Here is a 20,050-nt window from a genome sequence, read left to right as displayed (position 1 = left end):
TAACAGTTTCTGTTAAGGACACTAAGATTTAGTGACTATAAGATAATAAATGTATCAAGATAAAAATTAAAGCAAAATATAACACACAGCAAAAATGAAAAAGTCTATAGACTGTTACATTAAAATGAAATATTTACAAGTGTTTGCCACATTAGCTATAGACTCAGGTATGATATATATCAGAGCATCATGCTTTTCAGTAAAATATGTGTCCAGTTACTAGAGTGATACATAAGTTCAGTTCCCATCTTGGAAATTTTTGTGGTAAGGATCAGGAAGAGGGAAAACTATGACACTCTCTCACTTGCCAGAAATGAGAAATGGTCTTCTCTTAAATGTTTCATAAATTATCATAAGTCATGGGAGAATCTTTATTACAGCCCACAAAATACTGAATCTTACAGGATAACAGACAGAATTGATAATCTACTTTTTAAAAACACACAAGAATGCTTACTTTGCCTTACTTTATAAAGACTATTTAGTATACTGACTATTGTACATAAATTATAATATCTAAACTGGCCTAAGGAACACCGCTGCCTATTTTAACAAGGCTGCAGTCAGGAATAGTCTTTGCCTATGTTTTGAATGAGTGAATATACCCATACGAAATGTAGACATGCAACAGATTGGTGTCATTTATAGTTAAAGTTCCTTAGTATACCCTGAAGCTGTTGAATTAAGCCACATGAGATTACTGATGCATTACTATATTTTTTTCCTACTAAAACCAAACTCCAGATTGCCGTATAGTCCGTCCCATTGCCTTTCCTCTGGCGCCACTCTATCACAGGTCTGGGTTTAAGAATGTGGCTCTGAAGTCATCCACCAATTCTACAATGGTGTCACTGAGGAGTCATTGGGTTTCTTATACTAAGCACTCCTCTGACAGACTACAGACAAATAAGTATGTGCCTACTCTAGATGGCTTTATTAAATTGATACTTCCTTTTGCATGTCCACCTAACCCCACACTAAGTTCACTTAAGTGGTCTCTTACTAAGGTAATAGGAGTTCCCATTTAAATAACAAATTTTAAATGGTGCTATGGCTTGAATCAGAAGTGCTTCCCAGAAGTGTTTTAATGTTTTGTACCCAGACGTGGAACTGTTTGGGGGAAGTTACAGGACCTTTAGAAGGTCATCCTGATCGCCAGAGAAGGGTTGCTGGAATTTGGGGTTGTATAAGGCCCTTGGCTAGGTGCAATCACTTCCTAATTCCTGGTCCACTAAGATGTGAACAAACATACAGCAAGCTCCTATCACCAAGGACTGTGTCACCACGACTATCAAACTTCCTGCAGTGCTAGACTGCTCCCTCTCAAACTGTAAGCCAAGTTTCTTCTCCCAGGCATACTGTCAAAGTGGCAGCAAAGAAACTAATAACATGGGGACAAAGTCTCAAATAAAAGCAATAATCTAAAGGCTGTTATCCATAATGGACATATTAAATGACTAGAATAGTAATCACAGTTATTGATTTTAGGACTAAAGTTAGTTGCTGTTTTGAATTTACAAGTCTAAAATCTGTAGTGATGTCACTTGCTAAAAAATTTAAGTTATATCTACAAGGGGGCACTTGTTCTTTAGTGTAAATGGGAATAAAAGAAATACATGTGTCGATTTAGGGGAACTACTTTTCAATGTAATTTTTACAGTACGATTATAGAGTAAGTACATCTCAGAACTACTTAAGCTTGAACCTCATAGGCAAATTATAAATTATTAATTTTATTCACTTAATACTAATACTTTAATCTCTTTATGAGTGACTTCCATTCCAGCTATGCCCAAATAAGCTTTGCATTTCCACCCTGAGAATATGAAGTATTCTCACACTCTATCTAACTGTAAAATGCAAGAGAAGGGAACAGCCTTTAGAATCGGCTACAACCAAGCTGAGGGAAGAAAGCTCTTAGAGCCCTTCTGAGTGCTACAAATTCCCTGGTATCTACAAAGCTTCATCTCCGAGAACCCTGGTCTCTTGCTGGAGCCTTCTGGAGCCAATCACCAGGAGAGCCATAGCCTGCCCTTCTGTAGCTGCTTGCAATGCCCCTTTTCTAGAATGAACTGTGTATATGGTGGCTGAGCTGGCTGGACTTAGATGTTTTCATCTGTCAGCTCTGAAATAATTCCCTTTTCTACATTTCCTAGATGTGATGCATTCTCAGAGGAAAATCTGTATGGACTCAGGAGAAGAAACTGGTGTTTTGCTGTCAAGTATTTGGGGCTTTTGATTGCCATACTTTTATATGTGAAAGGTAGCTACTATTCCTAAACAACATGTGTTATGCCTAGGCTTGCACTGAAGTATGGTCCAAACACTTCGGAAAACCAATACTGATGGGCTAGGAGACACTTCACCTGACCCCATCACTGTGTCACTGAAAGATACGGCTGTTAGCGCTTGATTGAGTTTTTCAACTGTTTAGGAACGATTTTAATCACTGGTGTATATAAATGTTGAATAGGTGTGGAAAGCCCTTGAGGTAAGTTGAAATAGCTTTCCTAGGAAACAGAAATAACACAACTGTATCAGAATTTTTCCTTCTCCTATTTTTCTTTACGTGGATAAAGGCATTACAATTATTCAGGGGCCCAAAATAGGAACTGCAGTATCTGCCTTGATTCTTCCAATATTTTCTCTCTTATGCTTAATTTTGGCAATCACTAAGGCTTTTCAGACATAAGTACCAACTGTTTCTTTCCTTCTAAACCCACTGTCGCAGATCTTGTCAGCGGCCTCTTTCCTGAGCTCTGGCTCCTACTTCTAGACTTGTTCTTCTCAGCTCAGTTCTAGCTGGTCCTATTTCAGATGGTTTTCCCTTTCAAGATGCAAATGTAAAGTTGATCCTCTTGACAGCTCATTACAGATTTTAAGATCAGGTTCAAATTCGGTGCTACCTGCAAGGCCCTGGCAGGCTGCACCGCCATCCGCCATCTATCTCTCTTGAACTAGTCAGGCTGCCAATGGTCTTGAAACACTTGGTTTCTATCCCTTTCCCCTCTGGGTTTCTGCCATTAATTCTTTCCTGTCTTGTACTTCTTTCTGTCTGCCTCCTTTGCCTAACTCCTCATTCATCTTAAATATTAATTTGGATTGCAGTTTCTATTTTGACAATACTTTCCCAAGACTGAACGGTCATCTGATTTGCTACAAGAAAGTATTCTACCCATTTAATATGCCTGTTTTCAAAATTCCCATACTGAAACCACTTTCCTCCATCCACCATTCTCTGGGCTTATGGATGTCCAGGTTTTTATAAGCATGTTTATCAGGGATGCCCAAACAAAGTCTGAACCAATTGCAGCCTAAACAGAGTCTGAATCAGATACACATCCAAGTCACTGCCCTTTCCAAGGATCGGATGGTTCCTAGAAGTGTGCTAAATAGGCTGAGCTCTTTACCATGCCATTTCAGGCTCTTCTTAGCAGCAGAGCACATCCTTCCATTTTGTGCAGGACCCTGTGCTCTGCTCCCGAACTTTCTATGTGTTCCTGGACACCTCAGTTCTTATTTTGTTGCTAGAACATGTTAGCGAATGGCACTTTCTGTGCTACCATTCCTCTGTCTATTTGTTTTGTTGGGCAGCTGTTTGAACCCTTTCTCATCTCTGCTCTGGTGGACTTAACCCCTCTCTCTTCTTGGCCATCACTTTGTTATTTTTAAAGTTGTTTATTTTGTTAACACAAGGAGCTTCAGGAAGTCATACACTGTATGTACTATATTTTAGATATCACAGTGTCTGGAATATAGTGGTACTCAATCATGAATTGTATCAGGATAATTAAAAGGAAGTTTGTTTGTTTGTTTTTCGAGGCAGGGTTCTCTGTACTTCTTTGGAGCCTGTCCTGGAATTGGCTTGTGGATCAGGCTGGCCTCACACTCACAGAGATCCGTAGGCCTCTGCCTCCCCAGTGCTGGGATTAAAGGCGTGTGCCACCAACACCTGGCTTTGATTACTCACTCTTAATGAGAAAACAGTCAAGGGGAGGGGCTGTCAAATGTAAAACTGAAAATGTATGGGTCTTTCCATCTTGGCATAATGCTATCGTGTAAGAATTCGCCTTCCTCCCCAACCAACCTTCCCTTTTTAACAGTGACACTTAGAGTGCTCTCAACTGTCTAGTAGACAAAACTCTCCGACTTACTCCCTAAGCCTAACCCACCTTAGGCAAGAGAATTATGGGTACACAGCAAAAATAAAGTGAGCTAGAGATATGTCATGGGTAACAACCAACTTTCAAAGGTAATTCTGATGACACATAGTTCAGACTATTGACGAAAGTTCCAGCCTGGTCACTGCCTATATAAATCATTTATCTGTCAATGTTTTGGCATTTCCATGTGCACAGTGAGAATCATATGACCCATACTTCACACTCTGGCTGCTGTAGGAATTGCAGTCTATGAAAAGCATGCAGACTAATTATTAAGTGTTTGTTACTATTAGCATTGTCTTAGTGGTGGTTACATAGTAAACAATAGTTGTACTCAGTTCCTAGAGTATATAAAGGGGTCTCAAGATAGAAATTGGCTTCAATATTACTCAGGTAATAATCCAGAGAAGCTAGGCCAATGAACAGGCCATAAAAGTGCAGGGTGTGTACTAGGCTCTATCTGAGGCGGTCTTTTAATTAAATGTACTATTCTGCAAAATTACTCATAATTTAGTATCTCCATTTTCACCTTTATAAGTGGCTTAATAACCGATGAGTATCAAGAGTTTTGAAATTAAAAATAAACCAAAATATCAACTTGGCCTACTATATTAACAAGATAGTATGTTAAATATTAATTCCTATAATGTCTCCATATCTAATTCTAACTCCCAAATTCTTAATTTTCCTCAGTGTTATAAAATTAACTGAATTAAAAAAAAACTTCAGAATTTATAATGGAATGTTGGTTTGTATTAGAATTCTACCAGATTCAAGATGAAGATCTACAAAATTAAAAAATGATTTTCATAGCTCTAAAATCATTATTGTCATTGCTAAAAGAAGCAGGTATTGAAATTTTAAAATCCTAAATACACAGTTAAAATATTTGATCTTTAAATTTTATATAATTATTTTAATAAAAATTCCAGGTGCAATATCAAAGGTGATTTCAATTATTTTGATACACCCTATAATTTTTATTATGTGAATAGATTATGACTTGGCTACTTCTGAAAATACAGCCAAATCTTGATTATTCTTAATCGATAGAAATACAGAGAGTTGAAAATGGACCTCTTCATATCTTTAGTATCTTTCCCAGAAAGTATTCACCATGATAAACTTATTCTAATTTGCTCTTTGATTTCTTTTCTTTCTTAATCAGTGAACGGTTTAATATTAATCATAACAAATAATACAACAGAGGAAATGAAATGTAATAAATACTCAGTCTGAGCAATCAAGAGTTGGCTGTACAGTATCATATTTACGGTAAGAAGCAAACTAGAAGAATTGAAATAGCCTCATCTACTTCATTATAGCTAAATAACACCAAGCAGGAGCTCCTAACCCTTAACATTCCTAGTCAAGTCTCCAAGTACCTGAAAGAACCCTGGTGGCACAGGACCTACTGGCATGCCATCTCCTGGGGGCATGTTTCCTAGCACGGGGCTGGGAGCTGCTGCAGCACTCTGCAAAGAATAAAGGAGAGACAGAGCTACATCATTACAGAGAAGGCACAAGACCACAGGCTGCTGAGACGATCGCAGATCGCGAGGTGCACTCCTGGGAGCAAAAGCTACTGACTTCCCATTCTACAAGTGAGCGGACATTAACAGCGTGATAAACAACGTCAGTGGCTTTTAACCGGCCTCTAGACATAAAATGACACATTAGAATATATGTTAAATGGTGAGAGTAATGGAACAGATGATAAAAGCTTAAATAAATGCTTAATTTTAAGGTACAGGCATCTGAAATGGCAAACATTAGCAATGAATGTACAAACAGGTAAAAGTTTGTGGTCAAGGCTCGGAGGGATTGGGAGAATGACTTTTACTTAGATTATACTTAGATATGTAATAAACAAGTATAATTAATTTTCTGCCTATAAATAGCCAAGTATCATTCACTTTTAATACGTTATATTCATTACCAAAAATATAAAGCATAAGGTGGTGAAGATGAAAATGCAAATAGGAAACTTAAAAATGAACCATATTTAAAGATACAAGTTTCACACAAGTTATGAAAATTATCAGATTGAAAAACTCAAAGTTTACTTCATGTATAAGCTTTTTATGAAATATTAGCATTTCATTAAACAGGACATGAAAAAATAAAACTTTTGGCTTAGATTCTTTGTAGTCAAATCATGGCTAAAGATTTGTTTTTATATATACCAGGTATGCATGAAACTGCTCTGCAACTATGGCTTTTAATTTTCAATCTCACTAAATACATTTAAAGTCCCAAAACTACCAAAAAAGGGACCAGATGGGGAAATAAACTAGTACCACCTTTATGGAAAAAATTATGGTCACAAAAAAATTAGAAACAGACTGTTACACAGGCTGATGATCTGACTACTGTGTATATATATATCCAGAAGAAAAGAAATTATTGTGTAGATTGAAGAGACATCTGCAATCCAGTTTTGTCTGAAGAACTGCTCATAATAGCCAGAATATACAACCAACCTAAATGTTCACTGGTAAATGGATGATTGAGAAAAATGTGGCCCACATACACAATGGGATTTTGTTTAGCCATAAAAAATGTGACGGCATAAAAGAACCGGAGGACATGATGTCAAGTTCAAATAATTCAAGAGAGAGACAAAGTGCACATGATCTGATGCAAATATGGAGTTTAAAGGGCTGACCTCATAACAGAAAGTAGTGGAGGATACAGAGAGTAAGGAAACAGGAGGTTGAACAAGTACAGTGTCAGTTAGATGTGGTATTCTATTTAATGCAGTGTAGTTGTGATTAGCAACAATGTATATTTCAAAACAGCAGGAAGAGAAGATTCTCAATGATTCCAGTACAAAGGCACCAGAGAGGTAGAGGACACACCAGTTTGATTTGTAACAGCTTTGTTGTGGAAAATATTCCAAACAGTTCCTACGGTTACATACACGCTGCCCTGCCTTACTGTGTACACTAGACCATCCACCCAAGTATTTGTGGCCCACAGAAGATATGCTATCTTAGCATGCTCCACTGCATATTTCCTGGCTTTTTGTTTTTTTAAAAACATGTTTATTCCACATATCTAAAGTTAAGAGCAATGATTTTTCACAGTTCCCAAAGGCATCTAGACTAAAATGTGATTGCATGAGACGCTGCTTACTTATGAACCCAAATGTAATTTCAGCCAAAGACTATGAAGATGAAAGCAGAAACTACTCAAATACTAAGGTACATGAGCATTCCCTAAGGAAGGGATGCAAGGTCATTTAGTGACTATTGTATGAATGCAGTCCTTACCAGCTATTGTTTCCTGTCATTTTGCACAATGTCACACATGATCCTTATAAAATGAAAGCAAACTATTTTTCCATTTATCTAAGCTTGCATAAAACTTTAATTTGCTGTTTGGGTAGGAGAGGGGGCGAATTTATAATCAACAACCCTGATAGCCTTAAACTCACAGTTAGAGCCAAGGTCTAGGAAGAGAGATTTGATCTCTGTCCTTGAGACTGTAATTCAAACCTAGTTTTTCATCTATTATTAGTTGTCCAAAAACTACACTGGTAAGTTTTTTCCTATATTAGAAAAATAAAACAAATCCATTTGCACCAATGAACTGGTAAAGAATGTAGATTGCTCTTCTCCAGGCTACATTTTCTATAGGTATTTGTCACTTTTTCCTTGAAAGATCTTCATAATATATTTATCTTATAGTATACTTCATGGATGTTCATGCTGTTATTTTTATAAGTTCAGATAAATAGTCGCTGTTTTGTTTTTCTCATCCATCAAGGACTTTTGAGGATCAATACAGCAGTGAACGTAACAGAAATAAAACCTTTGCTTTAAGGCTTATTCCTAGGAAGGGGAGAAAGACAATAAGCAAAACAAATAAAGGAGAAAATATTTATTGTGATCTGAGCCAAGGAGAACAGAAAGGACAGGGTAGAGTCCTCAACAGTAAAGAGAGGGCAGGGCTGCTGGCCCTGAAAGCACAGGGAAGACATGTGAACCCCGGACCAGGCCAAGTGACTCCAGGCTGATTTAAATGAGCCTTTTACTGTTTTATTCTATCTCTCTGTCTCTCTCTCTCTCTGTGTGTGTGTGTGTGTGTATGTATGTAATATAGAATCCCGTGAAGCAGTTTTATGTAGTCCTGACTGGTCTAAAACTCACTACATACCTGACCCTCCTGCCCCAGCCTCCCAGGTGTGTACCACCATGCCAAGCTTTTACTGATGTTAGACTCTCCTTCCATTTCAAGACATGCCAACTTGTTATTGTGCAACGTAAGTGTGAGGATTCTGCACCTTCAACATTTAGGCCTTGCACATAATGTAGGGTAACCTTGGAAAAGCAGGACCCAAGAACTAGATGACTTGCAGCACATGACACAGTTATTTGGTGTGAGAGCAATTTTTTAGTCCTCTCCAAAGACACAAAAGGAACATCACATTAGACATTATCTATGGTACAAAGTTCTAGTCCAGACTATTTTGACCTAGACTTTACCTATGGACCACAGGCTGAGCCACACTGTCCATCCACTTTTGCTAGGCTTTACTAACAAGCCCCACTCCTATCCTGTATCATGTGATCTAGTTTAGAGCACCATTTGGTCTACCAAGGAATGCTAGTGTGATAAATATCTCAGGTGTATACTAATGGGTACTGTAAGTATTGTCAAACAACAATCCTCCAACTGACTACCATGCTAATCTATAGGCAGTATCTAACTGAATATTGTAAGTATTGACTCTGTAAACTGAAGAATCAAGCTGTTTGGATTAAAGCCTCAGCTGGGTGGTGGTGGCGCACACCTTTAACCCCCCACAGCACTGGGGAGGCAGAGGCAGGTGGGTCTCTTTGAGTTCAATGCCAGCCTGGTCTACAGGGAGTTCCTGGACAGGAGCCAAAGCTACACAGAGAAACCCTATCTTGGAACACCAAAAAGACTTTATTAAAGCTTCTAGAGGGAAAGGGTTCTAAGTTTCTTGGACAAACTTGTTTCAAGCTTACTTATAACTTATGAGACAAATTTAATCTGTTATCTAAGAATAAACAGAAAGTTATAGCTGGGCCTAAATCAGAAGTGTGTAGAAGTCTGTGTAGCTAAATAACAAAAGTAAACATCTTGGTTATATTAAAACTACCACCAAGTATCAATTTCACTGGAATTACACGAATTCTCATTAGAGAGGGATGGAATATCCCTTATTATATAATTGTTTTGGTTGATTTTTATAATAACTTCCTATCTTAATAAAAGAAAAACATACAATATGACATTAGGATATTTCTTGTAACTAAACTGAATATGTGAGACTTCCATTCAGACATAAACCTGTCTTTTCATTGTCTCATAAACCAGATTCATTTGTATGCTTTAAATGCATATTTTTCAGATATGAGCATTCTAAAATACATTTTATTAAGACATTAGTTTTGAATATTGTAGAGAAATGGAGATGCATATGCCTCTAAGAGGTTTCAAAAAGCATAGACATGAAGCTAAAAATATTCATCTACCATAAAATACAATAAGCTTTTATCAAGACTTTATACACCCAGTAACTGCTCTTTGAATTACTAAGAGGGCTAGGGAACCAGTTCCTAGCTATACAGTGAGGGTCAAGATGTAAAATTTGTATTTGGTGGAACAGAAAAAATATTAAGAATGTTTAAAAATATAAAGTAATAACTGTAAAAATAAGAAGGGGGTATGATTTAGAAATTGGGAGGAGATTTAAGGGGAAGGCTAAGAGGGGAAACAGGAATATTGGTTTTCATCACTAAGTCATGTGGACTATTTTTAAGCCTCTATGATTTCAATGGCGTGTCCTAACTCAGGTGTTGCCATGTGACTGAAGTGAGAGGTGTCACCTCTAAGACGACATGGGGATATAAAGAGTTTCCCCTTTCTAACAGCTCTATGTATTCTCCTAACAGAATGTGAGGGGCCTGCTCTTTCTCTTTGCTGGTCTGCCTTCCTCAAGGACACAGCGGAAGGTCCAACCACTAGGTGGCAGTGCTCTGTCTCAGACTTGCGGTTGACAGGCTGTGACAGAGAGCTCCTTTATTTATTTTTTTGTTTTTCCCCTAAATTTCTGGTCTTAGATATTCTGTATCTGGCCATATATAGACATTAAAAAAGAAAGAAGAAGAAAGAAAACCTTAAAATGATGGTAGTAGTTCTCCTGCCACATCAATTATAATGCAAGGTACACTTAATAGTCTGATTATGGGCTGAAGATGATGTTGTCATATCGAGAAATCAGAGTAGACGATAGTATGAAACAGGCCAGTTAGAGAGTCAATCCGATCATTTGTTGAAAGCTTACTGTGTAACAAATACTATGTTCTATGTTTGTAAATCTCAAAATCATTGGGAGGCAAGAAAGGAGATCTTGCCATGTATGTCTAGTCATGCAAAACCAATTATCAAAGCAATCAGGGATAAGGAAAGCAGCTTTTCATTCCATTCCGGAGTGTACTTGGTTTTCTTAAGTCATCACTGAATTGTAATGTGAGTCCTGTTTGATTATCAGAAGCACTCCTATTAAATAGGTCCTGAATTTTTTTTTTTTTTTGCTGGAAATATTTGTGACTTTTACAACTATAATCCGAAGCAGAAAGATCTAAAATGTTCTTTGCTATGTTGTAGTTTTCAATTGTAAGCATCGGGTTTATTTTACCTTTGCAAAACTGATATGACACGGTTTTTATAACACTTTAGTGTAATGTATGCAATATGGTTTTAAAATATATGGCATTAAAATTTCCCAAATATGATGGGTATAGTGGAACACATCTTTAATGCACTGGAAGGCAGTGGTAAGTGGAACTCCGTGAGTTCAAGGCCACCCTGGTCTACATATCAAGTTCTAGACCAGCCAGGGTTACATGGTGAGACCCTATCTCAAAAAACAAAAATCAAAATTATAGACAAACTGAAACAATGTTCTTGAATGCAAAGGCATTTTTGAAAGAATGACAGTCATTGTTCCTTTTATATTTTCTACTTATATTGGTATCAATTTTGTTCATTTAAAATTTTCCAAAAGGTTCTGCACTGACACACCTAGCTTTATTCATACTCATAGTATTTTTCATCTTTTACAAAGCTCTCCTTTTATAGCTGAGGGAGACTGCTTAGGGGACCACGGAAATTGGTTCTTCCCTTCTTCCATAATAAGAGAACTCCAACCAGAGGAACAGCATTCCAACCACACTCTTCCATCCTTCAGTATTCACAAAGAATCAAGTCCTTACTAATCTTGGTTTTAGAAGTTTGGAATTCTTCCTTCTCACTGTTTAAACACCAAATGCCCTAGTGCTGTAGTTTCTACTGTATAGATAAATAAAATCCTGTACAACAGTAGAGTGCCCAGTAGCTTTAATCTTTCCCCTACTTCACAGATGTTACTGACTTACACCGGAGGGATTGCCTCAACAGTCTGTTTAGATTTCCCAAAGGGAACTATGATTCTCTTTACTATTTTTGCTATCAACTGATCTACCAGTTTATTTTTTTCTATTATACTAATATGTTTATTTTAAAACAATTTCTATTCTACTTGTTAAACTTTATTGTCCATTTTCAAACACTTTATATTAACCAATTTAACATTATTCTGTTTTCTGACAATAAAGACTACAAAGCAATGCATTTCATGCTGGATTTATCTGTGGATCTGTGAGATCTGATGTTTGCCACTTTTCTTTAAAACACATCTGAATACAATTTTATTTTGCTAGTTAATGAAAATAATTAGAACCAAAATTACATTGACTAGGTGAATTGGGTAAAAATGAGGACAACATGCAGCCATAAAGATGTAACAAAAGACATACTTTCATACAAAAATGGTTGGATGTCTTGGTTTTTAATTTCTAGTTTCCCAGTTGTAGCCAGGTAAGCCATATTACAATCACCATCATCCAGGAACACTGAGTAACAGTTTTGTGAGGGACACACTGAGTAACAGTTTATGATTGAATGTGACTTATGGTTTTTATAATTTTCCACTGATAAAACATCAATAATCTGCCTATATGTCTATTTGTTGACTTTCCATCTTTGCATTTTCCTCTGATTTTTATTTCTTATTCTTTCATTCATACCCTCCACTGCTACTGCCAGTTTCTCCTTGTGCTTCTATCAACTCTTGCCTGGTAGGCTCATACATGAATTTCATCTGTGTGCAATGGGGGACAGAGATCATAAAGGAGATAGCCTAGACTTTTGGTATACCAACGATAAGAAGACAAAAGTGGACTTTTGTAAGCTACTGAGTGTGTTCTAAATGGCTGTTACAGATGCAGGTGTATTGGTTTTAAAATCTGGAAGATTTCTGGAGGGAAATGAAAGCTAACACACCTCTGTCTCTAAATGACTATTTCATTTCTGAAAAAGGTTGCTCAAAGAACATCTAGATGATGAGTAACTCTAAAGAGGTTTTGATTTTATTGTAGTTAGCCTGTTGCAGACTATACAGTTCCTAATTGTGTAATTTTCATTCCATCAATGTCCTGGTTAAGAGTAAGCAAACAAAAATAAATCCCACATTAAACCACACTTGCTTTTGTGGTCCACTGGGTGTCACAGTTCTATAACTGGCTTTGCATCTTGCTCAGGTCAATTGGATTTCTTCATTCCACAGGGACAGTGGCAGAGCTTAGAGAGAAGAATGTCACATGCAGCATCTCCTGTAACTGCCAGCTGTGTCTCTAACCCCTCCTTCTGGTCATCTGCACTGTAATGCTTCCCTGACTGCTAACCAATGTCCTGCCAATCCTGTCTAGACTGCTAAGCTCAGAAATGGGCAGGCAGGAAAAGACACCCATACAGTTGGAAGCACTGTTTGGGACTCACCATCCTGTCACCTGGGCTGGTGGTGTTGTTTGGGTCTCAGACTCTGTATCACAGGGAGTAGGCTTTCTCTGACCTTAGTTCCTGCACTGGAACAGTGCCCACTTCCTGTATTTAGCAGGATAGCTGCTTCAATTTCTATGCAAATTGGGGTTGAAGTTCTCAGATGCCCAATCTAATATGCTATAGTTCTTCCAGTAAGTTCAGAGAGAATGAGTTGAAAGGCAAACTTTCACTTCTACCAGAGTCACCAGTGGCCGCAGCCAGAGTCCCTGGATACCAATAGTTCATCTGCCTGCATTTTTGCCATGTCTGACTGATACACATTGGTTTTCCTACCTGAAGAGACTTTCTGCCATTCACTCTGAACCATGATGACAATGGTTACTTGTATAAATCTCTACATGTGCCTGCTACCAGTACATAAGACCTAAAAGGCCACATACTTCCTAACAATGGTTTGCTGCAAAATTTCCTCCACTTGTTTAGTCCATCATCCTAAAATGGGCTGGTCTTAGAATCCAAGCACATTTGTTCTGAACATATTCCCAAGTCCTTCCCTTCTACTGAAGAAATTCTGAAAAATCTTTGCTGCAGAACCAATCACACCGTGGAACTATAGCTCTGTACCAATAGCATGAACTAAGTCATTGGCATTTTTATTCCAATATTGACTTTTTTTCCCCAAGAAAATGATCATTATAACACTCATTTAAAAGACATAATATCATTTACACCTTAGTTTACAATTACACATGGGGGATATTTCTGTTGGGAGCAACAGTACCAAGTACCAAGCACTTAAGACAGAGGCAGGAGGATGCTATGAATTCAGGTCAACATGTGTTACAGGGGAAACCATAGCTTCAAGACATAAATAAACACACGAATAAAAACCAGTGTATCTCCTCAAAAACATGTTTTTCTTTTATACATACATAATGCATACATACATACATATAATATATATAATCTATATATATACATATATATGTATACACACACACACACACACACACACACACACACACATAAAACTCATAGGTAGATATTTGAAGCTTACCATTCTCTAATTTATTTCCCTTAACAACACTGCTAGCCTGGATCTGAAATAATATGTAACTGATAAACTACTTCAAGTTTTACCCATACCAAATAAGAACACATAAGCAGAAATTTAGTGGACTTTTTTAAGTCAAAAACTTTAATTATTTTACTATAATGCCTTGGATGATTTCTATCACTGAATATTTTTAAGCTACTCTGGACATTTCTTCTTTCAAGAAAGTTTTATGTATAAAAAAAATCTGAGAATAGCTTGAGCCAAAAATCTTACTACTTAGTTTTAAAAGATGTTTCTTTAAAGGGGACATAGCAGGTGGCTTACAAAAAGGCACAAGATGAAAATAAATTAGTAAATGAAAATACTTGTTTCTATTCACTCCAAAGTGAAACAGTAATTAAATCACCGAACCTGCTCTCACAGGCGAGCATGTACCCCCTCTCTGCCTCCTTTTCTCTCAGTATAGAGTGTAACTGTTTATCTCAGCTGCTGGATTTTAAATTATTTAATTGCTTCATAGAGTAAAAGTAAGCACCACTACAGATTAGCACATAAAAACACAAAGATAAAGGATCACTGAGAAGGGAGATGTTTAATATGCAATATTTTGAACAGATAACTTTAAATTACTTCAACAAGGATCCTAAAAATAGATCATATCTATACCAAATACAATAAACCCAACTGAAAACGGAAAGTTCAGCCAATAATTGGTTCTCCCATTCAGAACATATAAACAAAGGGGCTTGGTTGCTGTTTTGTTTTTTAAGTATACTAGTAAGTATACTTAAAAGCAGACTCTTGTGAGGCAGTGGTTGAAACAAAATTTATCCATGACTCTTTTTCTTGTAAGCTCTACAGGAATTACTGATGTTCACATAGGAACTTGCAAGAGATGTTCCTCTGTGATCTTCGTGCAGATTGTTAAAAGCTGCACAGAGACAGCTACTGTGCCTTATTAAGATGGATCTGAATAATCCTAAACTACAGAGGGATGTTGTCCCCAAAACTGAACAGTACACAGAATCCTAGAATCTGCTCTCAGTCCTCCGATTGCCACTTACAATGCTTAGATAAACTCTTTGGAACTGTCGTCATAATCTTCATCCTTAAAAAGGTAAGTTTCCTTTCATGAAGCAGATAAAATTTATCCAGTACAGTTCTGGGGAAACAGTGATAAGACTGGCCGAAAGATGTCTGAAACAGAAACTCAAATGTGACTGTTTTCATATAAAAGTGGCTCAAAAGTCAGCTGTGCTAAAGCATGTCACTAGTCTCAGTATTTGAGAAGCAGAGGCAGGAGGATCGCTGAGTCTGGGGATGGCTTGCTCTACATGGAGAGTTCCTGGCCACCTAGGACTATCCATCTCAAAACGAAAAATTAATAAAATATAGTAGGCCCAGGATTCAAATGTAAGAATGTGAAGTTTAATGATGGTAACTTACCAGGGTGCCTCAGGATTGTACACATACTCCATGTCACATTTTGACTTGGTATTTTTCATTCATGCATGCATTTAAATATAACAAATTTTACAAACAACGCATATGTAATGGTGCACTGAGCAGACCCTGCTCTTATTCCCAGCCATTTATACTCTTAAAGGAAGACATGCTGTGCTTGTAGTGTTATAAAAGAAACAAAGGGAAGGTGCACTTTGGAAGAAAACTGTTCCCCTAGAAAGACAGAGAGAGGGGGGGGGAGGGAAGGAGGGAGAGAGAGGGAGAGAGAGAAAGGGGGAGGGAGTAAGGGAGGGAGAGAGGGAGGGAGGGAGCCTTGTTTTAAATTGATTAAAGACAGTAATGGATTTCATTATGGCATTTTCATAATACTTTGTTCTTTTCTGTCCTGTGCCACTGTCCCCATTTTACCCCTGCTGTCGTTCCCATGTCCCCCTCCCCACAATATATGACATCTAATTCATACCGCACATATTTTATCACCCCTGCTTAAGGTCTTTTCTTCCCCACTTATGGTTCTCTTTCCAGTTTCATGATCTACACATCAACAAACAATAAATCAGAACCCTTCCATTAATTTACTGTAGTGCCTACCACATTATAACTAAAATTTCTGTTTTCGAACTGAAGAGTCCTAAAAGGACATGCCGACTTTATCTCTTGTATTGGTAGAACTTACTTGAGCACAAAGCCAATAAATGTTGGCTAAATTAAACCTGAGTTTATTATGTTAATTTCTACTTAAATAAAACTTGTCATTTACAGAATTAATAAGTATACAAATCCTAAAACAGCATATGCTATTTTACATCAGGCAAGTACTTCAAGTTCCTTGAAGAAAACTGACAGAAGCCAACTTAATTCATATTTATTTTCTTGTTTCCTAATAGGTGCATGTAGTTTTAAGGAAGGGTAACACAGGGTAAACGTTATTACCTTCATGATAACATTCCATATAGATGATGAACAGCAGTAGATAATGCTATTAGACACAAAGTGTCAGCTGACTTATAGCATCATTTCATCTGAGGAGGAATCCAAACACTGGAAGATGACCATATACCTCATTTTTAAGATCAGGGTCTAACATGTGGTACCCAGTCACAGCTAGCCATTAAATGTATATGGCTTTAAACTCAGCTTAAAAATGGGCCATAAAATAATCATCTCTTTAACTGTAGAATCAGAAATGGTAGGTTACTCAGCTAAATCAAATTAGATGATTTAACAAAATAAAATTTAAGGCAAAAAGAATTAGTGAGTATAAAAAGCATTTTTACTCAATAAAAGGAATAATTCATAAGCAAATTATAACCTTTAATGCATTTAAGAGCATAACTGCAAAGCTGACAAAACTACACAGAAACTATTAAATTCAAAATCACAGTGAAAGATTCAGGGGCCTCATAGAAACTGATACATCAAGTTAACTAAGACAGATTTATAACCAAAATTGACGAGCTAGGTTGATTTATAAACAAATTGACAAGCTAGATGTAAAGGGCATATGAAGACAGCATTCACACAGCAGAAAATTCATATTCTTTCCAGAATTCTTTCTACTTCAGGCTTGACAAGTAGTAGCATGATACATAAGAACATATTCTTGATTATTTGGTAAACAGAACAAGAAATAGTTATTTGACACTCTGAGGTAATAAATAATAGAATCTAATATTTTGGTAAAAACACAGCTAGAGGTTAAACCACCCACAGTATCGTTTCTGACCTCTTAAGCAGAACCAAAGTAGAATGCAATAGAAACTCCTCTGAAGGGAATAAACATCATCTAGGTTAGAAAGGTAATTATTAGTAGTAGTGATGTCACTGCCTCAGTAAAAATAGTATGTTCTTTATATATTTGCAAGCCATTTGGATACTTATGCATAAGCAGAGACATTGTCACCTATCTCCCACATGTTAAAAGTAGGCTCAACCCTCTCTAAATACACAAGGGGCCAACGGCCCACTGAAATTGTAGGTAACTTGGAACAGAACTTAAAAGATCTGTGAGCATTCATAGTAAGAAAAACAGTCAAATTGAATAAATTTCATGGAAAACACTCTTGGTTAAACTAATCTGAAAAAAAAAATGTTGGAAAGGAACTAAAAAACAACAACCACCACCACCAGAAAGCCCTGTTGTAATTGCCAACAAGCCCCGAGAACACAGTAACTGTGTCTGCACAACACAGAAAAGGAATCCTTGATAATCAGGAGGAAGCCAGACATGGGAGATGAGACCATTAATAGAAATTCTTGATTATCAATATATAAATGATTCAACCAGTGAGTAAGAATTCTATTTTCACAAGGACTCAATTACTTTTCTAAAAACCTCAATAAGGAGGGATGAGGAAATTTCTCCAACAGTAAAAAGAGGCTAGAAAAAAAAAAATGAAAGTGGACACAACATTTAGGTGAGTCAGTGGTTAGATGAGCAAGGCAGACCACAGACATCCTGATACAGAAACGACAGTGACTAGCTGAGGTGTGGCACCACATGGAAGGGTTGGCCCCCAAAGACAGCCTGGAAAGGCTGTTAGTGAAGGAGCAGCCTTTTGAGACCTGGCATATTTAAGATGCCAGGACTGTGAGACAACCAATGAGGAGGGCAGAGGCTGTGGGGTGGAGCTTGCCTGAACCTATGGCATCTGCTGTGTGCACTGTAAAGGCAGAGCCAGAGAAAAGGAGCTGCTGAGAGGGTCTGAGCCCAGAGGATCCTGAGTCCCAGGACATCAAACATGGAAGTGTTTAACTATTGACTTCCGCTTTCTGTGATTTGTAACTGGCTGTTCTTACCTTTTGGGACAAGAAGTATGTAAGTTATTTTTTATTTTATAGGATTCCATAGTCAAGAAACTTTGAGTTTTTGAAGACTTTGGAGTTTTAAAGAAACTTCAGAGTTTTAGAAAAACTTGGCGTTTCAAAGAAATTTTGGACATTCTAAAGACTGCACTTTTACAGTGTATCAACTTTTAAAGAATGTGCAACTTTAAAAAGTTGGAATGCATTTTATATTTTGATTTTGATAATAATTTGAAAAATGAAAAAACTGCAAGAAAGTGACCCAGCCAAGATTCAGATAATGTAATACAATGTAGGAGACAGTTAAAAGAGAGACAGTAAGAACACACATCCTGTCTGAAACTTCTGCTACTGAGGCTCAGCGATGACTCCTTCCCAAGAAAATGTATATGCAGACAGCATGCTTTAGGAAAAGGAACTGGGGGGCTCGGCTGTTAAAGGCTAGGCTCACAACCAAAAATAAAAGGCAACCGGAATGGTGTCTGGCATAAAATATGGGATCAATAAGTATTAGCTCATTACCACCTTTTATATCAAATTTAGCTGATATGTAATCAGGCATTTCAGAGGTCAGTAAGACATCACAGCTGAAGCATGTCTGAAAGAACAGAAACGGATGAGTACACATCTTTGACGATTTTGCCATCCTCACTAAAATAATCAAGATGTTCCATTATCCTTTAGAAAGATTATTTAAGCAGCCCTGCTTCTCTATTTCTATGTATCCCTACTATTTCCTTCCCAATCTGTTCATATTTTTAGGTCGCTGATATTTATTTATTTATTTATAAACCCAAATGTACTATGTCATTTTTTTCAAATGACTTTAAAACAAATGATACTATCTTATTCCTTAGAAGAGAAATAACAGACAACTCGCAGAATAATGTAAGAGACACATTAACATGAAGTTTTCTTCTACCTTGAATATTATTAGTAGACTAGACTTGGTTAATGGAAGACTGTGAGTCTGGCAATTTCCCCAAGGAGAAAACCACTAAAAACAGGAAAAACAAAACAAAAAAGCAGAGCAGAGTATTCGAGAACCGTGGGCACCACAAACATCATAATATACATGGGAGAGTAAAATATTCAGCACTTAAACTGGTGATTTCTCTTAATTATTGTTAGATACCAACCCCCCAAACTAGCAAACACCAACTACTATACAAACAAAAAAGTATATCATGCTTAAATTGCAAAACATAGAGGATAAAAAAAAAATACTATAAGAAGTCAAGCACCCTCTTCTGATGCATCCAAGAAACAAATCTTGCAATTAAGAATAGACAGTACCTCAGGATAAATGGCTGGAAAAAGATATTCCAAGGAAATGGACCTAAGAAGCAAGCTGATGTACCCATTTTAGTATCTAACAAAATGGACTTCAAACCAAAACTGATCAAAAGAGATGGAGAAGGACACTACATAAGCATCAAAGGAAAAATCCAGGAAGATGACATTTCAATTCTTAACATCTATGATCCCAAAACAAGGGCACCAATTTTTGCAAAAGAAATACCACAACAGCTTAAATCACATATGCCTCACACACTGAGAGTTGGAGACATCAATACCCCACTCTCACCAACAGACAGGTCATTCAGATAAAAACTAAACAGAAGCACTGGAGCTAAGACTACAAACCAAATGGACCTAACAGATATCTACAGAGTATTTCACTCAAACACAAAGGAATATACCT

The 20,050-nt window shown here is 37.1% G+C and overlaps 1 protein-coding gene across 5 annotated transcripts in view; it reads right to left on the bottom strand.

Annotated features, from left to right (window-relative positions):
• The window catches only part of Ssbp2 (single stranded DNA binding protein 2), a 226,816-nt gene that overhangs the window by 57,332 nt on the left and 149,434 nt on the right, over positions 1 to 20,050 (bottom strand). For 3 of the 5 annotated variants that reach the window (XM_051182957.1, XM_051182956.1, XM_051182958.1), the window contains exon 5: positions 5,549 to 5,638. The exons of the other annotated variants lie outside the window; for them this stretch is intronic. In XM_051182957.1, coding sequence (XP_051038914.1) covers positions 5,549 to 5,638 — 90 coding nt within the window. The remainder of the gene's footprint in view (positions 1 to 5,548; positions 5,639 to 20,050) is intronic. 5 annotated transcript variants of the gene reach the window in all.

The sequence above is a fragment of the Phodopus roborovskii genome, unplaced genomic scaffold (assembly GCF_943737965.1).
Source record: "Phodopus roborovskii unplaced genomic scaffold, PHOROB, whole genome shotgun sequence".
Lineage (NCBI taxonomy): Eukaryota > Metazoa > Chordata > Mammalia > Rodentia > Cricetidae > Phodopus > Phodopus roborovskii.
This window is presented reverse-complemented; position numbering and strand designations above follow the sequence as displayed.